At 29.9% G+C, this 27158-nt stretch overlaps 1 protein-coding gene across 2 annotated transcripts in view; it reads right to left on the reverse strand.

Annotated features, from left to right (window-relative positions):
- Nucleotides 1–26957, reverse strand: part of LOC107443047 (serine/threonine-protein kinase 17A) — a 114191-nt gene extending 87234 nt beyond the window's left edge. The window contains exons 1-2 of one of the 2 annotated variants that reach the window (XM_016056784.3): nucleotides 26540–26957; nucleotides 10711–10844 (exon numbers count right to left, since the gene is read on the reverse strand). In XM_016056784.3, the coding sequence (XP_015912270.2) occupies nucleotides 10711–10826 (116 nt within the window). In that variant the 5' untranslated portion in view covers nucleotides 10827–10844; nucleotides 26540–26957. Of the gene's footprint in view, nucleotides 1–10710; nucleotides 10845–20160; nucleotides 20305–26539 lie in introns of those variants that run through there. The other variant, XM_071186878.1, reaches the window with a different exon arrangement.
- Between the last annotated feature and the right edge of the window lie 201 nt (nucleotides 26958–27158).

Raw genomic sequence — 27158 nt, forward strand, 5'->3', positions numbered from 1 at the left:
ATCGCATCTTTTTCTGGTCGAAAATGCACACCATGAACGATTTGTCTTTTTTTGTTTTTTTTTTAAATAAAAATGAAATCATTATGAACATTTTATAATGTTCTGAAAATTTCCCCTACTTTCCTTAAAAAATTATTTTAGATATGAACCTTATAATGTTTACCATAGTTTGAAGAAATATTTTTAAAGAAACAACATTATGTATCTCACCATTTAAAAATTTAGAATTTTTGAAACAGTGGCCACTGTTAAAAATGCAATAATCGGCCAGTGACAACAAGCAAAATTTCCTACTTTTACCCAATAATTATACTGCACAAAAAAAACAAAGCATTGTGAAAACTCCACCAATGAAATTTTAATATTTCAAACTGCAGAGCTATGCATGGAACCTTGTTAACAAAATAAAACTATATAGTTTATCATAATTTAAAGCAGATTCGTTTTTGAGCTAGTTCTTCAAACCAACAACCTCAGATTTCTCAACTCAGAAATTCATGAAGCAATTTCAAAAGCTCAGAGAGAAATTGATGAGGTCAAATTTAGTTATAAAAGGTGCTTACAGGAAGTAAAACACAGTTTGTACCACACGTCGGTAGCACCTTCATGTCAGAGTTGAACAGCAATTACAAAATGTTTTCTTATTTATTGATCACACACTAATCGTTAATATCATACGCATTTACTGCCTTCCATAACCTCAACTCCAAAGCCCATCTCACCAGTCACTTTTTTTTCTTTTTTAACACTTTTTCACTTCAATGACGAAACACAGTTGGAAGATTAGGAAGAAAAAGAATATGGGTCGCTTTTTATTTGTCTTCCCAATCATTTTTTTTTAAAGGGTTTGTTTTTAACTGATCGCTTCGTTGCACATAAACTCGATGAAACGTGATTTTTTTTTCCCTTTAAAAAAAAAAAGTGCCACATTTTAGTTATACTGCAGCAATCGAAATGATAAACGAAAGCGAAAGTGGAGCACGGCTGCCCACACTATTAAGATACTATTTATTTCTAAAAAAGAAACAAATAAATAACAGGTACAGCACACTCAATTTAACGCTACACGGCCGTTGGCTATTAATGGCTTTTTGAGGAAACAGTTTATACTTATAAAGCAATAAAAATGGGAAAAAATTCAACAATCTCTAGTTGTAAATATAAAAGCCGTTGAAATTGGTCACAATCTGATCGTTAAATGTTAGTCATATAGATTGCGGCAATTCAAATAACCATGCCAAGGACAGAATACAAAAATAGTATTTTCATTGATTCCGCGATGGTTAAGTTCAGAGTTTACAAATTCGTTACCGACAATCTTATTCTGGCCCAAGAGTGCCTTTAATGACCAAGTGTCATATTTAGCCAACTTTGACGCTTATGATCTTTAAAAAAAGAAGAAAAAGCTATTTAGTCATGTTTTTTTAATACCAAGTTTTGAATCATATATATTAATGTCTAATTTTTAATAAATTTTGCAATAACTTTTATTTACTTAGTCATTGAATGTAAAGAGGCACTGGCAATCGGCTAATTCGGTCCAAAAATCCTAAATATCTGGGGTTAAGACCTCAAGAGTAAGTCCGACCTTATCATTACTGTATATAGGCAGGCACAATAAGCACTAAAAACTTTTGCTTGGAACATTTCAAAACAGCATTCAATCATTAGCATTTATTCTTTCAATTTTAGTGCCTTTCGAGAAATAAAATATTTTATTGGAGACCAAATATTTTTCTAATCTTTTTTACTTGAATTTTATTTTTAATTAAGTCTTTGAATTCGACGAGGTCCCATTAAATTTGGATATCTGGACAAAATATCGAAAAATTTTCATTTAAAAAACTAAATCACTTGATTAAAAATTCTTTTCCTTTTCACGTCATAACCTTTTAACGCAAAATTTTTAGATAACATATTTTTATACTTTTATCATTATTTTGTATAAATTTAGGTCAAAATAAGTGAAAAATATTATATATAGCATTTTAATAATTTATGGTTATGAAAGGTTCTTTCAAGATTTTCCTCAAAATTCTACACTAACTTTTTTTTTTCTTCCAATGCCCACCCAATTGACACTCGTCATTCAGTAGGGCAGATTTGTTGGCCATTCTATCAGAGGAACCATATTAGGTGGGCCAACTTTACTCTCACAGTAAGGACAGACAGTACTGAGAATGAAAGAACATCCATGCCTTGACCGGGAATCGAACCTAGGACCTTCCTGGTGTGAGGTCAGCTCCCTGACCACTGCACAATCCGGTGAGACACAAACTTTTATAAAATGAATTAAAACGTAAATTTTGTTTTACGCAAAGTTACATATTTTATTGTAGTTTAACCATAAAACTAAATTACGAAAGTAAAAGTTCAAACAGAAACCAGCGCGAGTGGGACTTTTGTAAGCAAGCATGGAAAGGGGTTAGTGATTTGTACATTTTGGGTGACAAAGAGGGAGGGAACGACCAAAATTGCTAGAAATACGCCTATACAATATTTCTTGATTAAAAAACTTCATTTGATTTAAAATATACAGATTGTAAGTAAAAGTCGGCATGTTTCAGGCGTTCAAAAATAGAAGTACATTTTCAAGACTTCCCAAACGTGAAAGACCATCACTTTTATTTCCACCTCTTTCACATCTGGCATATCTTGAAAATGGCTGCCTATTTTTGAGCATTTGAAACATGTCGAATATTATTTTCACTCTGTATATTTTTTAAAGCGAATGAAATTTTGAAGTCAAGAAATATCTAACCACTTCAGTTTCTTGGAATTATTTTATGCTTACGTTATAATATTATTTTTCCTCTGTATATTTTTTAAAGCGAATGGAATTTTGTAATCAAGAAATATCTAACCGCTTCAATTTCTTGGAATTATTTAATGCTCACGTTATAATATTATTTTCACTTTGTATATTTTTGAAGCGAATGAAATTTTGAAATCAAGAAATATCTAACCGCTTCAATTTTTTGGAATTATTTAATGCTTACGTTATAATATTATTTTCACTCTGTATATTTTTGAAGCGAATGAAATTTTGTAATCAAGAAATATCTAACAGCTTCAGTTTCTTGGAATTATTTAACGCTTACGTTATAATATCATTTTCACTCTTTATATTTTTGAAGCGAATGAAATTTTGCAATCAAGAAATATCTAACCGCTTCAGTTTCTTGGAATTATTTAATGCTCACGTTATAATATTATTTTCATTCTGTATACCTGTATTTTTGAGGCGAATGAAATTCTGTAATCAAGAAATGTCTAACCGCTTCAGTTTCTTGGAATTGTTTAACGCTTACGTTATATTTATATGGCCCCCAATGCAGGAAATCTTAAAATTTATAGGTCATTCACAACTAAAAGGAATTTGAAAAATTCATGGTTTATGTAACACTTTCCCAAAACCAGCAAATTTTATTGAAATAAAAATAATAAAATAAAAACATATTAATAAAAAAAAAGCTTTTATATTCACATAATTGTCTAAACACGTTAGGAATTGCAACAAAAACATCACGAACAACAAACGATAGAAAGAGAAAACTAAAACAAGTTCAAAAATGCAGACTAACGTCATTTACATTCCAACTTATTTGTCAAATTCCTCAAAAAAAAAGAAGAAAAAAAAGAAAGAAAAAAAAAATTCGAATGTCGAAGAATGAGTTAAGATAATAACCACCATCATCAGCCACTTTCTAAAAGGTGTGTAGAAAGTGGAAGTGAAAAAAGGGGGCATAGACCCGAAGCATTGAATGACTGCAGTCACAGTGTCGGGGGTGGAGGCGGAAGAAGAAATTATTCTGTAACGTGGAACGACCTTCCAAAATTATTTTTTTTCTTTCTTTCTATTCATTCTATGAATATATCTGTCTCCGTGATTCATATGCCAGAAAAGAAGTGCGAGCACGACTTTTTTTTATATTTACCGATTCGGGTTAGGAGGTGAAAAATTCCACCCTCGCTTAGTCATACTATATGTCAATGCTTTAGAAATGTGTTGAAAAGGTTTCTATTCTATTTAAAAAAGTTAGAAAATAAAAGTGTTACGTCCGGTTCCTGCGTATATAAACACTTTTCGTTTGATAAAAAAAAGTTCAGCTCTAAAATTATTATTCTTTCTTAACTTCGTATAAATTAAAAATTAAAAACAGCTTTTTCTAAATTAAAACGTGATACATTCACAATGGCCTGCGAAACAGGCCTGCTAACTCGTATAATTAAACCAAATTTTGTAGTGAATTGAATTGGAACAAATGAAACGAAAAAATACGAAAACAGGAAATGTAGAGCCAGGCAAGATTTTCTGTCAGCATTAAAAATAGTGTAAAAATTATTTTTTAATGTTATGAAGTATACTACACTGCATGAAGTAAATCCTGCTCTCAAAATGTGATAAATTGCTTAAAGAACGTTTAACTAATAAAAATCTGAATGAAAATTGATAAACTGAAACTTTAACAATGAAACACGTTCTAAAATAACTTTGCAATGCATTCTATACATATTGCGCATGCAAAATTTATACCAATGCACTATAAAGAAATTCGACTAGAACAACGAAGCTACAAAAGGTTAATAGAAATCTAAAGATCGCTGAGAAGGTAGTGAATATCACTGGTTTAATCTAATCAGCTCCAGTTCTTTGCTTACCTTGGGGAAAAATGATTCAACATCATACATTGATGATAGGTGAATAAAAATACCGCATTTTTAAGAAACAGCTGTTGGATTAATAATCAATTAAGTCTACATATACATGATGATAGGTGAATAAAAATACCGCATTTTTAAGAAACAGCTGTTGGATTAATAATCAATTAAGTTTACATATACAAGTCAATATCAAACACGTGTGTAAATTCAAATGAATGAATGTGCCCTTTCCTAACAGACAATCAAAACCAAAATTACAAAATATAAAACTCTAAAAAAAGAAAGGTGGAGTTATTTTCAAAAGCGGCTTTCTCGTTATAGAGCAAGCACACTCTGCGATGCCTTTTTCAAAATTCCACTGAGCTTACTACTGACATAATTGGCACACCTAATCCTCTGCAGCAGGTGTCAAAACAGAAGGCATGAGCAGATTTTGGATATACAGTCGTCCCCACTTATTCGCCCCTCGGATAATCGAATAACCCGCTTATAGGAATAAAATTTAATGGAACCAAATCATTTTATATTTAACTAATGTTAAACTTCCCCGTTTAAACGGTTATCTATTGTTTTTTGTCCCCGCTTAATCACATAAAGAAGTGGTACTAAAATGAAAAAAATTTGTTAATTATAGAGAAATATTTCACCAGCTGAAATGGAATTTCCCTTTTTCACTTAAGATAAGGATACAGTAGGTGGTCATTTCAATAGGAACTTCTTATTCATTATAGTAGGTGTTTGGGATGAAGTTGAAAAATTAATCAAATCTTGCTGCCAGTTATACATTGAAGTAAACGAAGGGGGTTTTACCCCTCTTTGACTTACTTCACTCACACATCATTTAGTATTTAAAAAAGGGATAGAGTGATTAGTTTTTAGGTCAAGATTTGTGGCCCCCTCTTGATGCACTATTAGCGTTGATAAGAAAAAGTTTTAAAAACCTAATACACTAGTGTAAAGCATGTCTTTCTCTTAAGCATAATAATTGCTTAATCCAGTGAATAATTTTGAGTTTGTTGCAAGTTGAGCGCAAAAAAAATTCTTTAAATTAATCGGAAAAAAAAACAATGAATCTTAGAAACAATAAATTTCAAAAAAATCCCCAACTAAAATAGCGCATTTCTCAAGTTTCAACGATAAAAAAAAAAAATCTGAATGTGTTTGAAAGGAATACGTACAAGTCATGAAAATTTTTGTAGAAACTAAAAGGGAATATCTAATTTTGATAAATTAACGAATTAAACGGGTATAAAAAACAGTCTTCAATTATAGAATTTTTCGGATGGGATAAAATAATATTTTCGTTCCTACATGATGCTTTTTGCTAACATTGATTTATTTTTATGTAACTTTAAATGACATTTTATAATGATACTAAGGCAGAAAGTTTTAATTATAATTATTTATTGATCACAAAACTGAGTTTATTTAATCAAATACAATTAAAAAATAAAATTTGGCAAAAATTCAGAATTAAAGATTGAATATAGCACTCCCCTTTTAATCGAATAACCCGCTTAATAGCATAGATTTGGCTGGAACCGATGGTATTCCTTTAAGCGGGGTTGACTGTACGTATCAAAATGAACTTGGGGATTGTTTTTCTGCCACAGAAGTCACGGATGACGTCCATTAAAAAAAGGCATTCAGCAAGCACTGTCGTGACAGATATCTGTGCGAACAGCTGCTTCAGTTTTAACTAACGAAGACTTAAAGGTAGAATGCGTGTCTCCAGACAAGGATCCATGAAGTGTCAATATTGGAAGCGAATTTATGATTGACGCACATCCAGAACATGTGAGTAGAGGGGGTGACTGCTCTGGCAGCTGCAGTTACCTACACTTGTTGAAATATATCAGATACCAGAAAGACTAACTGGAATCAAGATTATTGTTTCACTTATTTTATCAAAGAAATTAAAAGGACGCTATGTAATAGGAGAAATTTTCCATCGCAAATTCTCCCTCACCTCCATAAGTAATTGAAAGCCATGAGTTATGGCTAACCTGGCGTAAGCCATGAAGTTTCAAATGCTGATAAGAAATTTTCCAAATATCAAAATGAAAAAAATTTATGACAGGATAATTTAGGATTCTCTAATAATTTGTTAGCAATTAGATATTTAGAAGAAAAAAAATTTTTAGCCATTAAAATTTTATGGTTTATTTTAGGTTTGCCTGATTTCACTGTTGTTGACTTACTCTAGTTGTTTTCGATACTTTAAGTTTTAAATTACTTACGAAGGCGAAAGAGAATTTGTGATGAAAAATTTCTCTTTCGGTACAGCGTCCTCTTATGATGCAACAGTTTTATCGACCTTGTAAACATTTGATGTTATAATTACACTGTGCCCACTAAATGATGGACGTAATTTGAATGTTAATAACAAAAACACAGTTTGAATAAGAAATAAGCAGTTTGTTGCATCGTTATTAGAAAAGATATAAATTTTGAAAAATGCATTGTATCAAAATAGTTACAAAGTTTGCCACTAGGTAGCGCAGAAATCAACTAGCTGCAGGAAAAGCCGGCAGAAAACCTAAGTTGTAGAAAATTATTGAGTTTGGGCGAGCTCATGCTATAGTTTTTAAAAGAAATAAAGCAAAAGTTTTTAAAGAAATTGATTATCCTGTAGAACAACAGCTAAATTGAATATATTGCCATATAGTTTTCAGTCGTCAGCGCCACCTAGCATTAAATTTTTTTTTAACACAATGCAGTTATCAAAACTTATTTTTTTCCTAATAAAAATAATGCAACACAGAGCACTTTTTCACCTCATTTTATTTATTTATTTTATTATTATTCTTCACGTTAAAACTTAGTCAGGCATTTAGTGCACACGCTGTGCGTTAAACAGTGCATTAAGGAACATAAAAAATAGGGCTTGCGAAAGGAACTAGANGATAACGGGGCAAATGTTGAAAATAATGAAAGATCCAGGAAGAAAAGTGAAACGAATTTTATTCTAAATGGCGTAATTCGAAGCTTTTTCCAAAATGCGAGAAATTCGTGAATTTTGAAATTGATTTACAGAATGCGCGAATTTCTCGCGGTAATCATTTTTTAATGTGAGAAAAGAAAAAAAATATGCGAGATTCTCGCGTTCTCGCGCTGTAATGAAAACACTGCGGCAGAAAACCTAAGTTGTAGAAAATTATTGAGTTAGGGTGCGTTCATGCTATAGTTTTTAAAAGAAATAAAGCAAACGTTTTTAAAGAAATTGATTATCCTGTAGAACAACAGCTAAATTGAATATATTGTCATATAGTTTTCAGTCGTCAGCGCCACCTAGCATTAAATTTTTTTAACACAATGCAGTTATCAAAACTTATTTTTTCTTAATAAAAATAATGCAACACAGAGCACTTTTTCACCTCATTTTATTTATTTATTTTATTATTATTATTCACGTTAAAACTTAGTCAGGCATTTAGTGCACACGCTGTGCGTTAAACAGTGCATTAAGGAACATAAATAATAGGGCTTGCGAAAGGAACTAGAAAGTCAAGTATTAAAAAATAAAAAATAAATTAAAATACCAAAAACACAACTATTTATAAACTAAACTTTATATATTTCCAATAAAAGAAATTTTAAAATAAACTACTTTTGATTATCGAACAAGTTACAAAAAATTGATGATACAATGAATTTTTTTTTCCTCACATATGTACTTCTTCAATCAAGCATTTAAAAATAAAAAAAATGCTTAGTATAACAAAAAGTAAATATAAAAAAGCATCTTTCGCTTAGTTTTTAAACAGAATGAAAAAAAGTAAAATAAATCTGGAGAAAACACGTTTGTAAGTATAAAACAAAAAACTATTACAAAATTTAGGAAGCGAGAAAGAAGAAAACACAGATAATACAGACGGACAATATGGACAATTCCATCATTTAAGAACATCATAATGATTCAGATGGAAAAAAATTAAACAGAATATTTTTTTTTTTAAACTTTTGGTGTCATCGCTAGCAAAATAGCGAACATTTTTTAAACTTATGAAAGTTACTCCAATATTAAGCAAAAACTTTAAACGGAAGTCAAGGACTTTGCTGTATCAAGTCCCTAACAATCAGTTTTTAATTTCTTAAAAAAAAATAATAGTTTTTTTTAATAAATATTAAATACTTATATACAAAAAAGAAGGCAAATTTATAGTTTGAAGTGAATATTTTTAAATAGTAATATAAATTGGAGTAAATGACAACACGAGTTATTTTAATAACAGTAATTCGAACAACTTGATATTTTTTTTAAAAGAGCATTAATGAAGTCTGTAAATATTTCGTAAATGATGAAATTGCCCATACATAAAATCGTAGATGAACATCAACAAAGCTACAGTCAATAAAACTAGGCGCGAGGCAGATGTTTTTATATAACCTCTTTTTGCTCACACTCCCCTCTCCCCCCTTCAGAAGAAGAATTCCAGGCTTATTAAATGGAAAAGAAAAAGAGGGTTCACGAGCAAGTAATAGAGGGGGAAAAAACGGCCGTCCTTGTAGAAGGTCGTCTGCGGTAAGGGAAGGTACGCTGGGGAACATTAGATCTATTAATGAAATAGTAGCTTGCTTCGAATGGATGTATATTTTAGAGACAGGTATGCTCAATTTTTTTGCTTTATGACTAGGTCGACCAAATGATTTACGACAGCTTATATCACGTTAGGTCACGGTCATAATTATTTTAGCCCTACTTCCCTGTATATCTGAAATTTAATATGAAATCGATTTGGGCAACTAGATGAAAGATACCAGTGTTGCATCTTTAAAAGCTTAAATGTCCCCAACGTGTTTTTTTTTTTTTTTAAATTAAGAAAAGTATACTCATTTCCCTGTACGGCTATTTTTTACAAATCAGTGGTATCTTTATGTTATCATAGTTTACATTGTAGTAAACAAAGAACTGAATATAAAAATACAAAAGCGGTTAAAATGTAAGTAAAATTTAGATAACTCATACAGTAAAAAAGTGCTTAAAATTTTGAAAAGTGGTAAGGAAAATGAGACAAACGTCGAATACCTTTTTGGCCATCACTATACATTATTTTTCATAGAAAATCTCTATATGTGAATTCTAACTCAATCAAATCTTTTAACAATTACATAATATCTTAAATAATAAAAAGGAAGAAAAATTCTTATTAGCATTAATATTTTACTAGCAATTAATTTGCAATTTATTATTAATATGCAATATGAAAAAATTCATATTAATCTTTTCAATAAGTGAAAAAAAATTAGCTTGAAAACTGACTATTAAAGGAAAAAATCCTCGCGATAAATTGAACTTAACTCTAATTATTGAAGATAACGATAATTAAAACTAACTCCTCAATTGCTCGCCTTTTTATAAAATAAAAAAATCCACGAAAAGATTAGAAATACACATTAAATTTGTCTTCGTTAGTATTATTTAAATGTTCTGCGTATTTATTTCAGGAAACATGCTTTATTTCTGTTGAAATTAAAAATTTTATTCCAGCATTTTTAAGTGCTTCTTTATTTCCGAAATTTTTTCTTCTTATGTTTTTTTAAAGGGAACGATTAATAAAAAATAAAGCATATGTTTTAACTGAAACGAAGTTTAAATTTAAAATTATATTAGTGAACATTTCACACTGTTCAGCCACAATGAGAATGGATAGTTTATCAACACTGATAGAATCAAACTACGAACTGTATTTGCATATGTTTATCGAATATTATGAGAAAGACAAAAAGATATATCACAGGAAACAGAAAAACTGATACCTATTATATGGAACAATTTTCACTTTAATTATAAAAAAAGGGGGGGAAATGTTTTAAAAATAAAATATATATATATATATATATACATATATACACTTGTATNATATATATAAAAAGACTTTTAAAAAACTATACGTAGATTATTAAAAATGAAAAAGGCTCTTAACGCTAACAGTAGTTTCAAAAATTCCAAAAAGAAGCTAATAACTATTCAATTTCCCTGCTTCTGAAATATTTGATTTTTAAATAAGAATTGTGAATCATAGAAATAAATGCAATAAATACCTAGCAAAAGGCCTTGTTTCAACTGTATAATAGTCAGATATAGGTTCCTTCCGTATATGCACTGGTTTCTTACAAATAGACTCGCTTAGCAAACCTGGCAGCATGGAGTTCTCCATCACAGCCAACTGCAGCACCTATGACAAATATAACTCATTAAAAATAATAATTTCTTATTCTATGCATCTATCAATAAACTGAAGTTTCAATGACATAATTATTAAAAAGAATTATGATTACGTAGCACAAAAATCAGTTACAAATAATACTACTACTAATAAATACAAACGATAAATTCACTTTAAATGGTCATAAAAAAATTGTCTGCTTTGTACGATTCACAGGAAAACGTTTTATATATTTTTTTCTCTAAATTTAGACAGCAATGTGAGAATAAATTCATTAATTTTAAAAATAATGTCAAGACCGCAATAGCTAAAAAAAAATTATAAATAACAAAATTTCATCATATTTTAAATTAAATTAACAACTGAAAAATTTTTTTTATAAAAAATATTGCCAACACTAATAATAATTTATTCCGTAATCCATGGAAAACAAACGATTTTATAAAAATAAAAGCTAAAAATAATTTATTTCGTAACCCATGGAAAACAAACGATTTTATAAAAATAAAAGCTATTTTTAAATCTAAATTATCTCAAACAAAAATATACTTTCTTCAACCTTTATAATATGCTTTCATTTTTTCACCGCGATATTTTTGATAAATGTACTCATTAATGAATTGGAGAATGGTAATAAATCCAAAGAGGACTTCTTACAACATACATATAAAAACAAAAACTATAAAAAAAAATCAGAAAGGTTAAATTTATAATATGAGTGATTCTGAATTGCTCAAAAAATTACTTTTTCTTCTTTTATTTTACTGTAAAATTGTTGCAAAGAAATTTAAAACAAAAATTTTAACAAGAAGCAAAGAGATTCCTTTGAAGAAATGAATAGTTCATGTAAGTACCAATGAAAATGCACGAATTTTGATTATAACAATATTGTACAAAGGTTCATTTACTGAAGTTCCATATTTACAATTAATTGGATACCTGCAAGTGACGTCATCTTAGGTAAATCGCGGCATTTGTTGATTCAGAAGCCAATCAGGTTCGACACATGCGTGACGTCACTTACAGGTATCCAATTAAATATGATTTAAATCACGTGGTTAAACATAAACACTTCACTTCCTCTCAAGTTTCAGTACGCAATTGAGTAAGAATCAATGATGTAATCAGAAACTTATTTACATTTTTCTGAGATTTGCAACGGATTCTTTTTCATAGCTTCTTCAAGGACAGAACTCAACGAGAATTAATTCGAAATCAATCTCATACTGTTTTATAACACTTGCTACTGGTTTTCAAACTACTTGAATTCATTTCAAACGCGTAGAAACCTTCACAAACGGCCAAATTAGGTATTTATAACGATTTGAGAAAGAAATAAGGCCATTTCTTATTACTCAATTTAAAGCCGATTCCATCATTCGAAATCGTATTTTCCAAGCATCTTTTACTTTATGTTCATAATCCATGCTCTTAGGCCATTTATTCAACAGCATACGAACAGTTTCATTGTTTGCTTTTAACAAAGCTATAGTAATAACTATAGACTAATTAAATATTCATGCAGAATAAGTACTTAACAGTTTGAGACAACATTATGTTAAATAATTATTCTGCCTTACAAGTCACTATTTATGGGAACCTGGTAATTCGCATAAGGGAAAATAAGTACCTATTGTAAGCATACGCAACACAATGTGTATTCAATAGAACACTTTTGAGAGAAACATATAAACATGTTACTTTTTATTGCATAAAAAATGATTTTCACAATTAAATTGCAGCGATGGCGAAGTTCTTGACGATTTGTTCCGTAGAGAGCTATATCCTGGGAACAACTTAATAATGTTTAATATATAAAGGAAACAGTTATTTCTAGATCCCCAAAAAGTAGTACAAAACGTGAAGTAAGGCTAAGGTTGTAAGTGACAATTAGAACTTGTTGCTTATAACTCGGGAAGTTCATTTTAAAAAAATAAATGCAACAATTACTTATTTTTTTTAATTTATTAAAAAAAGTCAGATTCCAGCATGTTTTTTTTTTCACTGAATGAAGGTTTTAATTAAGAAACAGTATAATTCTCCATTTTAAAGATGTTCAGGAAGAAAAAATATTTTTATGTTTTACTTTTTTTAACGATGTTATTTTTACAAAAAGCTGAATATTAAAACCTACATTTTTTGACGTGCTTGACCCGCTGTAGCGCGTGAGCGAGATCACTGTCTGCAATAGCAATTTAAGAAATAATTGTATTTGTAAAAATAAAAAAAATTTAAAAAAAAAAAAAATTTTCAAGTGCGAATTGTTCTTACCAAGTGCTTCATCAAAAAAAAATATTAAAATATTGAAGCATTAAAGATGAAAGAAAATATCAGCGTTTACCGATACAGTGAGAAAATAACAACACGGGAAATTTAAGAAACATTCTTTATCTACCGACAAATAATCTAATTTAGTAAAAGTGGCAATACATCGTGCTAAAAATTCACAAGCTGTTAGCTGAAAGATTCTTTCAACTCCTTACAATTCGAGCAAGTATGTAAATTAATGAGAATATCCTTGTTTGGATTTATTTATCAAAATACGATCGGCCTTGAGATTCCACATTCTTTTAAGAACCGTTGAATTAAATAATAATAAATAAAATAAAAACATTTTATCAGTGGTATATCATGAATGAGTAACAAAAGACAACCGAGAAAGGTATAAATACAAAGTCGGTGATTTAGACGAGTCTTTTTTTTTTTACCACGGGAAAAAAGATAAGGCAGGAAATCAAACACAATCTAAAAAACAAATTCGAGAATGCGCTGAAACACCTTTACCGATAACGGCCGCTTTTGAAAACACTGGATGATGCATAACAATGGAATGTTTAGCTTGTCGGATCGGATTACCTTTTCCTATTAAAAACAAGACCCATTCGTTGTTCCACGATATAAAATCGTTGCTATAGAAACCAATCTACTCTGATCAAAGGGAACTTAAACCGTACTGTCTGAACAATGTACAACTTAATATTCTCAGTTCCATCAAAAGTCTATAAAATATCATGTTTCACAACTGCATTGTCAACCAGTGGTGTATAAACAAATAAAACTACCGTAATAAAATAAAATTGAAAGTGTTTCTCTAACAAACAAAGGCAGACCGGAAAACAAATAGAATTAAAGATCGAATATCATGAGACGTAGAGGGGAAGGGGGGGAGAGAAGCAACACAGATTTCAGGACACTAATAAAAACAGATTGAAAAGAAACAGAAAAATGAATTATGGTGTGTGTAAACAAAACCTAAATTTAAAAGTTACAATGTAATAAAATAGGAAAAATACGTTATTTGGGTACTCGTAAGTCGAGAAGTGCTCAGCTGTGTAATTGTTAAGAGTGTTCAGATGCAATACCGCTCATTAATCTTGCAACAATAACTTTAAATAATTTATTTTGGAACAATAAAAAAAGTTTTGTGAAAAATGCCTAGCGTAGATTCAGAGCTTGTAGGGACACATTTAGGAAAACTTGCACTAAACACATTTGAGCGAATTTGGGGGTGCAGAATTTCAACAAAATTCGGTACTTTTTTAGCAAATATATGCCTACTTCTGAACTAACACATCATTGAACTAACGACATGACAAAATTCCTATGAATGGCCCATGAATATCTTATTCCTACTAAAGGGTAATACTTGATCACTGAATACTGATTATTCCGGCTTTACTTTTACACATTTAAAAAGTATTTTTACGCTAATAAAAAGAAAATTTTACCCATACACCAATGCCAAAATTCCGAACAAATATTACAATATTCAATAAGCCAGAAGATACTTTTCGTTTAACACCACATTTAAAAGGAGAGAAGGCCATGTTTAGAAGTTCTTGACTCGAAAGTGTTAACCTGCATGAAAATTTTTCACAATATAAGGACTTAATAGAAGAACATGTAAAAAGGCATTTTACAAAACGTTTCATAATCAAAGATAGAGAGCATCAGTTTTTTAAGCATTTATTAGTTAGTTATTAAAGCAGCATTCAATGGAAAAAGGTATTTTGTAAACGGCTTCGTACTACTTTAACACCATTATGTTCTCCCGATTTGTCTAGCGATATTTTAACAAGGTACCTTTGCATCATACCAACTAGCCCAACATACATTGCATAGCAACAAAATTCTTCTGAAACCTTCGGCTGGTTCTGTATTTGAAGCAAAATACCAACCGCAGAGATAGAAATCAAGGAATGAATAGCACAAGATGTTAAATCGAAAACACCTGTTACCAATGCAACAAAGGCAATGAGGCAGGTAACCCTGTTGAACGAGATGCTCGACCTCGGCAGGCGGGCTTCTGCCCTTTTCTCTCTCCCCTTCCTTTCATAAAAGCAAAGGTGTATCAAACTTTCGTGCGATACGTTGTTCGCGCCGGTCAAGCAACTTCGATTCGCCAGAGTTCAGGAACTATTCGCTGGAGGGCTGCAGTCAGAATCCTTGTATAGTAATTGTATCAATTTTCAACAGAATTGGAAGAAAAATACAAGACGGCATTCCGTAGCAACGATCGCTTCTTCAGAGCTTGGATTGAAAAGTTATTTTGCAATAGAATAGTCAGTTAATTGAATTTCATGCATTTTGCAGAGTAACAATTAAAAATATATGTGTAAGCTATTATTTATTATATTGCGAAAAGATAAAGGCAAATATATATGTAAAAATCCTTTTTTTTTTTTAAATATATTAATTTTTAGAATGCCGCATATTAAAGCTGTGGTTTCCGGATAAAGTCCTTAATTAGCATATTTTATGCATACGATGACTAAAGGTCTCTTTGGCGACAACCACAGAATTAAGTTATTCATTCTACAAGATTTTGTGGTGGTTTTTCTTATAATTACAACGGTCGCTTTAATAAATAAATAAAAAAAATTAATTTTTTCCAAGTAGTCAATTTGTTATTATTATCTGTAAAAGTACGACAATCATTAATCTAATATGATGCAATGCCTCTAATTAAAATATATCCTTCTCAGGGGTCTGTTTAGAAGAAATTTGGGTCCGTTAACGGACCCTTCACAAAATATCTTTTCATAAAAACGGACCCTTCACAAAATGATTTTTCTTTTAATCGGACCCTTCACAAATTTGTTTATCTTCATTATTATTTTGTTAATCGAATAAACCCTTTCCAGGGCAGAAAACAAGAAAGATGGATGTAAACGAATTAAGTTTTGTCTTCGGCAGACGATTCTTCCATTATTCGTCCGAAATTAATATTCTGCGTTCAGCAGTATAGGCTAAATACCAAATATTTGAATGTTGCATCTCTAATTTAGAAGGAGCAATTGTTGTTTATTTTTTACAATTGAATTTTTTTAATTACAATTTTACAGTGTTGAGCATAATCTTGTATGTCTATACAATTTAAAAACTCCTTGAAAAAAATTTTTTTGCAATAACGGACCCTATTTGCACACATTCATAAAAGCGGACCCTGGTTGAAAGAATGTGAGTAATTTTTTCACAATTTCACGAAAAACGGACCTTTCACAAAATGTCTGGACAGACTCCTGCTTCTGTATGGCAAAAATTCGCCAATTCATAGTCAATTTTCAGCTAAATTACGAAAATTCGACGTATGCATATTGCAATCAATAATTGATTATCAAAATATGCTAGCATTTGAATGAATATGCTAATAATGCCGGATGGATATGAGTTGATATTATTTTGGCTACACTTCCAATTCAAAAAGAAACTGTGGGGCAGATCAATACAGATTTCAACAAAACCTACAAAAAAACTTAAATATTTTCTAAAACAAACAGCATTTCATAGCAATGTAGCAGTAGATAAATTGGAACAGTAAAAGATCAGCTCCTGTATACAAAAAGAATCTACTGCCCAATAACCAGAGAAACTCCTTTCAGAAAATGAAAACTGAACAGAAAAAAAAATCTATAGGCATTTGAGATAGTATTAAACTATTTATTATTTCAGATGGAAAGCCATACAGATCTTTAAGCTAGTCCAATGCAACCTCATGAGTCAAAAGTATTTTCGAAACACTGCAAATAAGAAAAAGGTGGCGCGGATCAATGCATATTTTAAAACAAAAATGTTAATAACAAATAAATGTCATCTTAAACGAAACAGTATTTTTTGCGCTGTAATGATATAAGACACATTAAATGGAACAATAATAGCTTCTTAGTAAACGAGGCGTCGTTCGCACAGGGGGCGATGGGTACATGCCCCCATTCAAAAATTAGAAATCCCAAAAAATCTCCCCATCCCAATATTTTAGATAATCAATTAACGTTGCATTTAATTAACTTGACATTAACAGTCTAACTTATGCGGAAAAACTTAACTCGACTTTAACACGACATCTTGTTTGTAAACGATTAGAGCCGGGCCGGGATAGCCTGGTTGGTAGGGCACTGGGCCCATATCTAAGAGTTCGTGGGTTCGATCCCAGGCCGGCTGAAGACTCCTCATGTAGTAAATGGAAAATCATGCACGTTAAATCTGCCGAGTCGCTAAGTCCTCCATGTTCCGATAACAAATCAATACCTCTGGGGGTACTGATCCAGGAGTTTCCTTGTCTTCTGGATTGGTTCAAAATTACAAGGCTACGGAGTAGAGCATTAGTAGTCGTAAACCCAAAATCGGGTAGGCTGTTCAACGACGGATATAAATAAATAAATAAATAAAAATAAAGATTTTTAGTTTAGGTTAACTAGAAACAAGCTAAGATTTTTTTAATGAATAATTTTGCCGATAATAAGCAAAGAAATTTTCTTCAAATTTGACATTTTGTTGCTATAGTTAAATTTTGCCCTCTTCAAAAATTTAATACCTAAGACGCCCATGTTAGTAAACAAAACGAATCTTATGTCTTCTTATCAAGAAGACTTAAAAAGTTCTGATAATTTTCAAACATCCTTGCTAAATTTGTAGTTCTCAAACAATTAATGCATTGATCAGACAGGACGGGACTTTGATAACAAACAAACACACAATCCTTTCAACAATTATAGCTTATCGCCATTAAAACTTGCATTCGAATAATCTATTACGTGTTTTACAGGTTTTAACACAGACAAAATTATGGAAAACCAGGATATCACACAGAATAACAGTCACTCATTTTATAGATAAAAACTAATTAAAATCCTGCAATTAATTGGCTGTGTAAACAATAATTCCAGACGAGGAATTGTTTTACATCCTTAACCTTTTACATATTAAATATTGTTCAGAATTTGAAAAGACGAAATAATCATTGTAATTTTTCGATGTTACTATACAAAACTTGATTATTTTTTTTACCGATTTGCTAGTTCACAATACGTAATTATTCAATAAAGTTTTACTCATTTTTCGCATATTATGAATCCGAAAGAAAACAATAATTAGATATAGGAATTACTTCCTACATTTTGTAAAAATTAAATGATTACGAATGGAATTGAAGAAATTATGTTAAATCCTATTGTTTAAAAAAAAAATAATAATGAAAATTTAGAAACGTTTCTTAAACAATACATCCACATGTGAGTGGGAACATTGATTTTCACTGATTAAAAAAAAAGTTTGAGGGATTTTATTCTCGGTCAATTTTTTATATCAAGCAACAAATTTTAAAAAAGTGGTCATATGTTTTAAAAAGTCGTGCAAGTAGCCACTAGCAAAATTTTCTAATGTTGCCAAAGCTATGTAGAAAGATTTTAATAACAGATCATAAACGGCTCTTAATAGAAAAATAAAAGAGTCCGAAAAATATATTATAAGATGATTTATCGATCGAACGCAACTATTAAATTCATTTCAGCTATGACAAGCTATCCCCGTTCTTAGAATCACTATAACCACTCTATAATTAACAGAGATTTATAAATAACATAGGAAGGGCGCATTCCGTTCGAGATTCTCAACTATTTATTCTCAGTCATAAAAATGAAGATTGACGAACGATATTTCCTAAAAAGGATCCTTCACGAACTCATTCAAGAAACTTCCCTCATCGAGCTATGCAAATTAAATGGAAGAAAAAAAAACACCAAGAGTAACAACTTGTAACAGTAAGATATTAGGTTGATTATGTCTACCATAGTTTTAAAAAAAAAAAATTTTTTTGAGAGGGAAACATTTTACGTCATAAGACACGATAAGATAACCAACAAAGTGATAATTATCTGCACTTTGACATACATTTCCCTTCGTCCTTACGTCAAATGCTCCAGATAAGAGATCAGTAATGAACGCGATTATTATATTATAATAAGCCCTGATATACGTTAAACAGTCTTTGATAAAAATAAATACAAAAATAAATACAGGACATGATTATGCAAAACAATTTTATAGCTTCTTCATTAATTGGCTCAATAATTAAAGATTCGTGACCTACGCATCTCCAACATTTTATTTTAATCCAATCAAAAAACAATAAGCACCCGGATATGAATTGCTCGCATAGCTTAGCTGAAGATATAGTGACTGAAATACAAGAAAAATTAAGTCAAGGGAAAGCAAATTAATTTGAAAGATAAACAAAATTTAATATGTGAAAGTAAAGTATTTGTGCAGTTTAAGGCTGCATAATTCCGTGACAAACGGCATCATTGAAGTACTGTTGTTGGTATTGCACACAAATCGCCTTTACTTACTTCCCAAACAAGCCGGTACTTATTAATCTGAATACGAGTGGACCAACCACTGGAAATCGAACCCAGGTTCCTCAAAATGACCGTCCGTTTCAGGGTCTCAATCGCTGAGATATTTATATATGAGGCTGTGAACGAGGCTTCATATGAGGCTGTGGACAAGGGAATAAAATAGTACTGCAGCTGCAAATCGTTAACTGCTGTTAGCACAGGTCTAGAAAACTCGACAAATTTTCTAAATAGACATCTCCATACACTGAAACCACTAACCTTTTCTAGCCTCGCAATTTTGCACAGTAAATAAGGGAGAAAAATCTGTCCAAAAATATGGCCGAAAATCCTTTACTAAATCTATATACATATACAAAGTCAAACACTTATATGGGTATGTCCTGAGTTTCGATGAAAAATTATTAAAAAAAATCAATTTGTTTTATAAATTTCTGCTTTATTTCAACTACTACTGGACGAAAATTTTAATTGTTAGAGGGATATACCACAATATACGTAAAAGTGGATAAGAACAGGAAGAAACCATTAATTATCTAGAAATTAAACTGGAAGAAAACTGAAAATTGAGTTGCACTTTTTGTAGACTAAAATAAAAATCCATTCCAGTTTTCAATGTCACACATTAACCTCCTAAACGAAACAATTAGAGACAAAAATCTAAGAAAACAATAAAATGGTTTTTTCCTTACATTTTAGCTCGCGCATTCCATAGCATAACAGAGTTAAACAATGGAAGATTCAACAAAAATGTTAGCACATCCACCTTGAGAAAAGAAGCGTAGACACAAAATAAGCCATCCACTGCATTCTGAAACACTTTTGATACCATCTCTGCAGGGTGGACTGAGGAATGTGAATGATATAAAATTTATTATATCCGATTAGCATGACGTGGGTGTGATATTGTTGACGCCCTTTGCAAATTGTACCTTTCACAGCAAACAGTTATATATTAGCATTCTCAGACAGCTGAGGCTGTCAAAAATTTTACTTTCCCTCTCCTCCTGTCCGCCATTATTGCCTCAAAACAATAGTTGATTTATATTCCATCAATTAGAAATGACTAAATTAAATCACGTACAGAAGTTATTCAAAATGTTGAGCAGAATCGAGAAACCTATTACTATGTGGCCTTTTGTTTTCCAAAATCAACTCGATTCAGTTTTAATAACTCTTCAGGAAATAACGAAAAAAGAAAAAACTCACGTTTATCGGACAATATATTTTTGACAAAGAGGAAAATCTAATTTTTTAAAATTTAGTTAAGAAAAAAACAAGGAAACTTCGAAAAAATAAAAAATAATAAAATGGAGAGTGAGAATGAAGTAGAACTGTAAAGTAAAACAAACACACATTCACGAACTTTGAAATTTTTTGCAAAAAATTAACTTAACGGCAATGGTGTATAGAGAGAGGCAAAAGAGGGCCATCCAACCGACGACTAAGGACAATAAAACTTAGAACAATTATTAAATTGAAATTAATAACTACAGGTAAATACTTAACTGAAGAAAAAAATTTTATGCAGAATAAAATATGACTTTCAACTAAGATATTTAATAATATTGGATAATTACAGTTGAATTACTCTCTACAATTTGATACCTGCAAGTGACGTCTTGGTAGGTAATTCTTATCATTTGTCGCTTCAGTAGCCAATCAGGTTCAACACACACGCATGACGTAGCTTACAGGTATCCAATTTGATTGGATTTAAATCACATGTTTAGGCATATTCTCTTCTCTTCTTTTTGAGTTGAAAGTACTCAATTGAAAAGAAAAGATTATTATCTATAAAAAAATTCTTTACCTTAGGTTAGGATAATTAATGCTTACAATACACGAAGAGAAATTTAAAATATGGAGCTCAGCGATTTCTTACTATATCTCGTATTCTTTTTTCATTGAAACAGGAAACATCAGACTTTCAGACGGAAAGAGTTCTCGTGGTAGCTGGAAAGTATCAACACCACTTGTTTTCAAATTCGCCCTGTATATTCATTCCATTTTCTAGCGAGTATTTTATTTTAACGAGCATTATTAGTTCTGAACTAAATTTTATATTTTAGTTGCACTTATCTCAAATTGTAAGGTAATGGCTGCAAAAAAAAAAAAAAAAAAAAAAAAAAAAAAAAAAAAAAAAAAAAAAAAAAAAAAAAAANAAAAAAAAAAAAAAAAAAATCAAACTAAAACCATTTAAATCAAAAAAACTTATTTGATTACTTTAAGAGCAAAATCATCTCAAAACTGCCAAAATATTTTTTCAAAAATATTGGGGACATTGATAAATGACTAAACATTTTTAGGGAACTATTTTCCCTTCACATAATTTTGTTGTATAAAAAATGCGTTTCTTTTCTTTCAGAATTACGAAAAAATTTCGAGAAAAAAAGGTAAATATAATACTAAATCGAGACCTTCCGGAGAGCCGTGCGCAAACGAAAAGACGCCAACATTTGCCAACAGTTTTTTTCTTTTTTTTTTGCTAACGTTTTATTTTATTTAAGCACTGAACAAAATAGATGTTCTCAAAAAACTAACATAAAGAGTAAAAAAAAAAGTTTTTTTTTAAAAAAAATAGTTAAATTTACTTGCGCTAACCAAAAAATACCACTACATGTTTTATTCAAAATATTGTATTTTAAAAATTAGTAACAGATATACCTGTAAATCAAACATTTCTCTATTAACTGCTTTTTTAAAAAAAAACTAAAAAAAATTAAATTTTAAAATTTTTTAAGAAAATTTTTACATTCTTGGTTAAAAAATAGTAAGATACGTAAAATTTTCTACGAATTCGCAAATTCGTGCAAAAACCTAAGAGTTAGCACCTAATATGAGACATTATGACCAGAAAGGAAAAAGAAAAAAAACTAAAATCAGTCTACGTAGGAAAAAAAATACAGTAAAATCATTAACAGGGACAAAAAAANCTGCCTATAGGAAAAAAAAAAAAAAAAAAAATTACTCATCATTTCATGGAGTCACCATTTAATAGGAATCTCTCTTAAACATATAGAGAGGAGGAGAAAATACTTTGAGAACCTGCGGAAAACATTCTATGAGGGCCTCCTAATAACTGAGATTCAAAACGTCCGACCTCAGCTTTATTATGATCTATAAGGCACTCAATCATTTTCATCTGCAAGCAGGAAGCACCAGAAACATGTTTATCTTGCCTCTTAACTTCAATTTGCAGAATCGATTTCGGCAGGGCTTTCTCAAGGGAAAAAGGCTATATTTAAATAATCAAAAGCAATTATAAAAAGGGCTGAAAAAAAAGAGGCCCAGAAAACGAAAACACTAAATTCAGCTATTAACTTGATTCGTAAAGCAAAAAATTTCGAACTTATTTTAGAACTTCGAAAGCACCCTGCAATTTTCCAAAGTTTTGGAACATTAATTGATTTTGCTTTGACCATAAATAAAATGTTTTTAAGTGAAAAGAAATATTTTGTAAAAAGTTTGCTGATTGTATTTTTTATATTTCAGACTATTCCAAAATCTATGAATATCACTTGCACTTCACTTACTAAGCTCACCACACATTATGTAAATATACAAAAATTAATGGTTTGCTGTTTTTCTATAGGATATTCGTTAATAAAATTGTAATGACGTCAAAGAGAAGTCAAAAGTTGAAATTCTTTTCAATAAAAAATACAGAAAATATCATAACTACTTTTTTTTCTTCTTTTCTTTGTGTTGCATTTTAGTAAACTTATTTAAAAAATATATTATCTACATTAACTTAAGATATAATAAGATCAAAATTAAAATTTTATTTCAAGTACATTAAGACAACATCAATTACACATTATACTATCAAGTCATTAATATTTTAACTGCCTGTTAAGGATTTTAAATATGTAGTTATAAAATATTAATGACTTCCACAAGTTCCAAGTCAATAATTATGAATAAAATTGAAGTTCATTACAAAAGTATGTTCCTATCTAATATTATTAATACTTAAATCATTTATAATAACTATAATCATTTATAATTTATAGTCATGATCTTTTAATGACTTTGGTCTTTTAATGAATATAGCTACCTAACTAAGTTTTTAGGATTGATGCAAATCTTATAATAAATTAGAAAACTACTGTATAAAACTAGTAAAAAAGTAAACATGAATAAAACAGGTATAACAGAGATTATTGATCAATATTTTTATTCAACTTCTCTAGTTAACCATTTTAATCAGCTGTTTTATTTGGCAAACTGTTACTCTTTAAAACGTATATGAAGATGAACAGTATGTTTTTCTCTTTGCCAATGTGTTTGCACATGAGCACTGACATAGTGTGCTGATTCCGTGCACAACATAAAATCAACTTCAAGCAGTCTGTCATGTTTGGGATTTTGGGCTAGTTTACCATTTAAGATTTTGAACAGGATAGTACATATAGATAATAATGAATACTTTAAATCTAGCTAAAAAAAACAGCTAAGCTAAAAAATTAATTCAACTTAGCCTTAATAATCATATAATTTTGAATCATGATTACTAAACCTCATAAGACAAGGCACTTGTATAGTATTTTTTTGAAAGCAAGATACAATGAAAAAACTTCTTGAATAAAAATGTTAATTTCTGAAAAATGTAAATGTTTAATGTTAAAACAAACAGAAACCTTTCTTCCCAGGTAAAATAACAAAAATCCAAGATCTCTAACATTATTAACACAAGCTATAGACTGGAAATTAACACAAATTCAATTACTGACACTCAAATTTAGACGATAGGGACAGCTAAAATTTGCACTTGTCAAGCGGTAATATTTAATAATTTAGTTTAAGTATTTTTAACTATTAATTAAAATTTTTTAATTGGCATCATGCTTTTTTAATGGCCAGCATCACTAATCTAGATGCACAAACATGCATGGGTTATGAGCTTTTCTCTGATAAAATGTTACCAGAAGTAAAAATACTCCTCATTAATTGTTTTTCTGAATAGTCAGCTCTGTTAATTTTTTGTTTTTTTCTCAGTGGTGTTTGTTTTGTTCTCTCTGTGCATGTATGTGTTAGACAAGGAATTACCAATTACAAGAACTGCTTCAGAAAGAGGTTTTGAAAGAGAAAATAGAAAAAGATTTTTACTTCGATGTCGTCACCAGATTATCCATTGAAGAACACCCTCTTCATTTATTACCACCGTCTACCAACTAAAAGGTCAATTGTGGTGAGAATTTCAAATATGCTGTGGTGAAATTAAGCAAGGATAGAAGGGTACTGTTCTAAACGACGAGTAACTCAAAGATATTACTAGTACCTAGTACTAGTCCGTACACATTTTCCATGATCTGTTTACATGTATTGATTAGAATTTCTAAAAAAATGTTCAAGCAAATTTAATTGATATGCTATCAATTATAAGGAAAACATAGACTGAAACACAAACGTGAGCATTGAAAAATCAAAACCAGTATACTACCCCTTAAAGTAAATTACTGGTTCAGAAAACCACTGATAATTATTTTAAGGTGATACAACTGATAATTATTTTAAGGTGATACAACTAATAATTATTTAAGGTGGTCCCTAAAGACCAATTTTAGTGGTCTCCGACCAACAAACCACTGTTAATTTCAAGAGCCATTGAAGATACAAATAAAAAATACATAAACAAGTTAACTAAGTTTGGTTTTTTCAGAAAAATAAGTTGCACAATTCCATGATACAAAGAACAACATAACAAAAAATTAGCATTCCATAGTATCCCTCCATCAACAAATTTCTTAGTTTTCATTCACTATTTCAGATATACGAATATTTCTGAATCATGATCTGTGTGAGAATAATTGCCATGTTATTGTAACTTCCGATCAGCAGCCCACGAGGAATTAGAAAAGAAAAAAAAAACATCCTAAAAGGAGCAAACTTGTAAGCATCCCAGGACAAACCAAGTTTTCTTTTTAAAAAATTGCAAGTTTAAAATCCATCTGGTGATTTTTGTTGGTTCAACAGATCACGTCTTAGAAATATCCCTGATATATAAAATTGTACTTTTTAAGTATTTTGTACCAATAATAAAAATATTTATTCACAATTTTAATATAGTTTGTAATTGTAACATCAGTCACATAGAAATTATAATATCAATCACAAGAGCCTCTCATCTGTTTGACACTTTCTATAAATCAATTCATATGTATTTTCAATGCTTCCTATTTACTTAATTTTTTTTAAATAAATTTAAAAAAATAATTTCATTATTGCCTACAGAAAAAAGTAAGCAGCGTGAAAAAAAATTTAAGCAATGTATTTTTATTATAAATTCAATCAATAATTGTAGAGTATTTACTGTGTTTAATTTAGTTATAATATCTGTTATTGCTGGTAATTATTAAAGCTAATCCCTGTTTCATAGTTAGTTCTTTTATTTTTAATTTTATTCCTCTTATAACACAACTCTAATATCCTTAAACCGTATAATACACTATAATAACTGAAAATTACCCTCTAAATTTTAAATGTAGCACACCCCACAAATATAAGAAAAAAGCTAGAACTGACCAGAACCAATTAATTAATTGAGGAATATATTTACATTTTTTATTTAACTTGTATATATAGAAATACTTCACTGGATTACACAATTCTAACTAATTTCAATTTCTTACTAATAATTGATATTGTAAAATTTAATATTTCAACAAACACAATTTATTAATGAAAAATAAATTTTTAATATACTTAGCACATTTTCACACAGCTATTTCATATAACTTTTCATCGGTAGTATTCATTTTATGTATACTATATCAAGTATTTGAGAATTAAATATTTTATCTCAAATTTTAAAAAAAACTATAACCTATTCTACGGGTACCTAAACGTTAAGTATGATGCGCTAATATTTTTTATGGTTAATTTAAAAAATAACCGATAAAGAAAAAAACATTGTTAAATCCATATCACTAATGTAATACAAAACTATCATCCAAACTATAAAATTACATCAAAAACAAACACGATTTAAACAGCTGGTGCATTATTGTGGTAAACAAAGCAAATTCAGTGCAGTAGTATTGACGGAAGTCTACTATGATTACTTACCTTTCTTTCTTCCAAAAACAAACTATTCTCCTGACTGTAAACAAAGTCAACTTCTTAATCCAAAAGTAATCGAAGCGATACAAAATTTTTACGATGTCCGCTATTCATAAGCAATAAAAAATTTAAATATCACAATTGTAGTATACCGGCTAATAATAAAAAATATTATCACAAAATCAACAATCCACAATTGATGCGGAAATTATCACATCATAAAAATTATTGTTATGGCGAAAAATGGACGTAATATGAAGCGCTATAATTAATTAAATAGCACACACAAAAGAAACTAAACGTAAACTAATGGACCACAACACACGAACGACATTCAACATATGAGAATAAGAATTTACGTCCGTTTGAATTCTGCCTCCGGTAAGCAAGTCGCCTCAATCAAGCGGGGTTGCTAACTGAATACATTGTTATCGCCAATTGGCGAACTTATTATTTTTAAATCACTGGTTATCAGCCAAGTTGCCAAACTACCTCAAATTTATGAATGATGCATTCAATTTTGAATTGTCCTTTATTAAACAGAAACTTAACTCTTTAAATAGTTAAGTAAAAAATTAATATATTCTTTGTATTATTCCACATTCGAAGAATGTTAAGAAAAGGA

The sequence above is a fragment of the Parasteatoda tepidariorum genome, chromosome 10 (assembly GCF_043381705.1).
Source record: "Parasteatoda tepidariorum isolate YZ-2023 chromosome 10, CAS_Ptep_4.0, whole genome shotgun sequence".
In the NCBI taxonomy this organism is placed as follows: domain Eukaryota; kingdom Metazoa; phylum Arthropoda; class Arachnida; order Araneae; family Theridiidae; genus Parasteatoda; species Parasteatoda tepidariorum.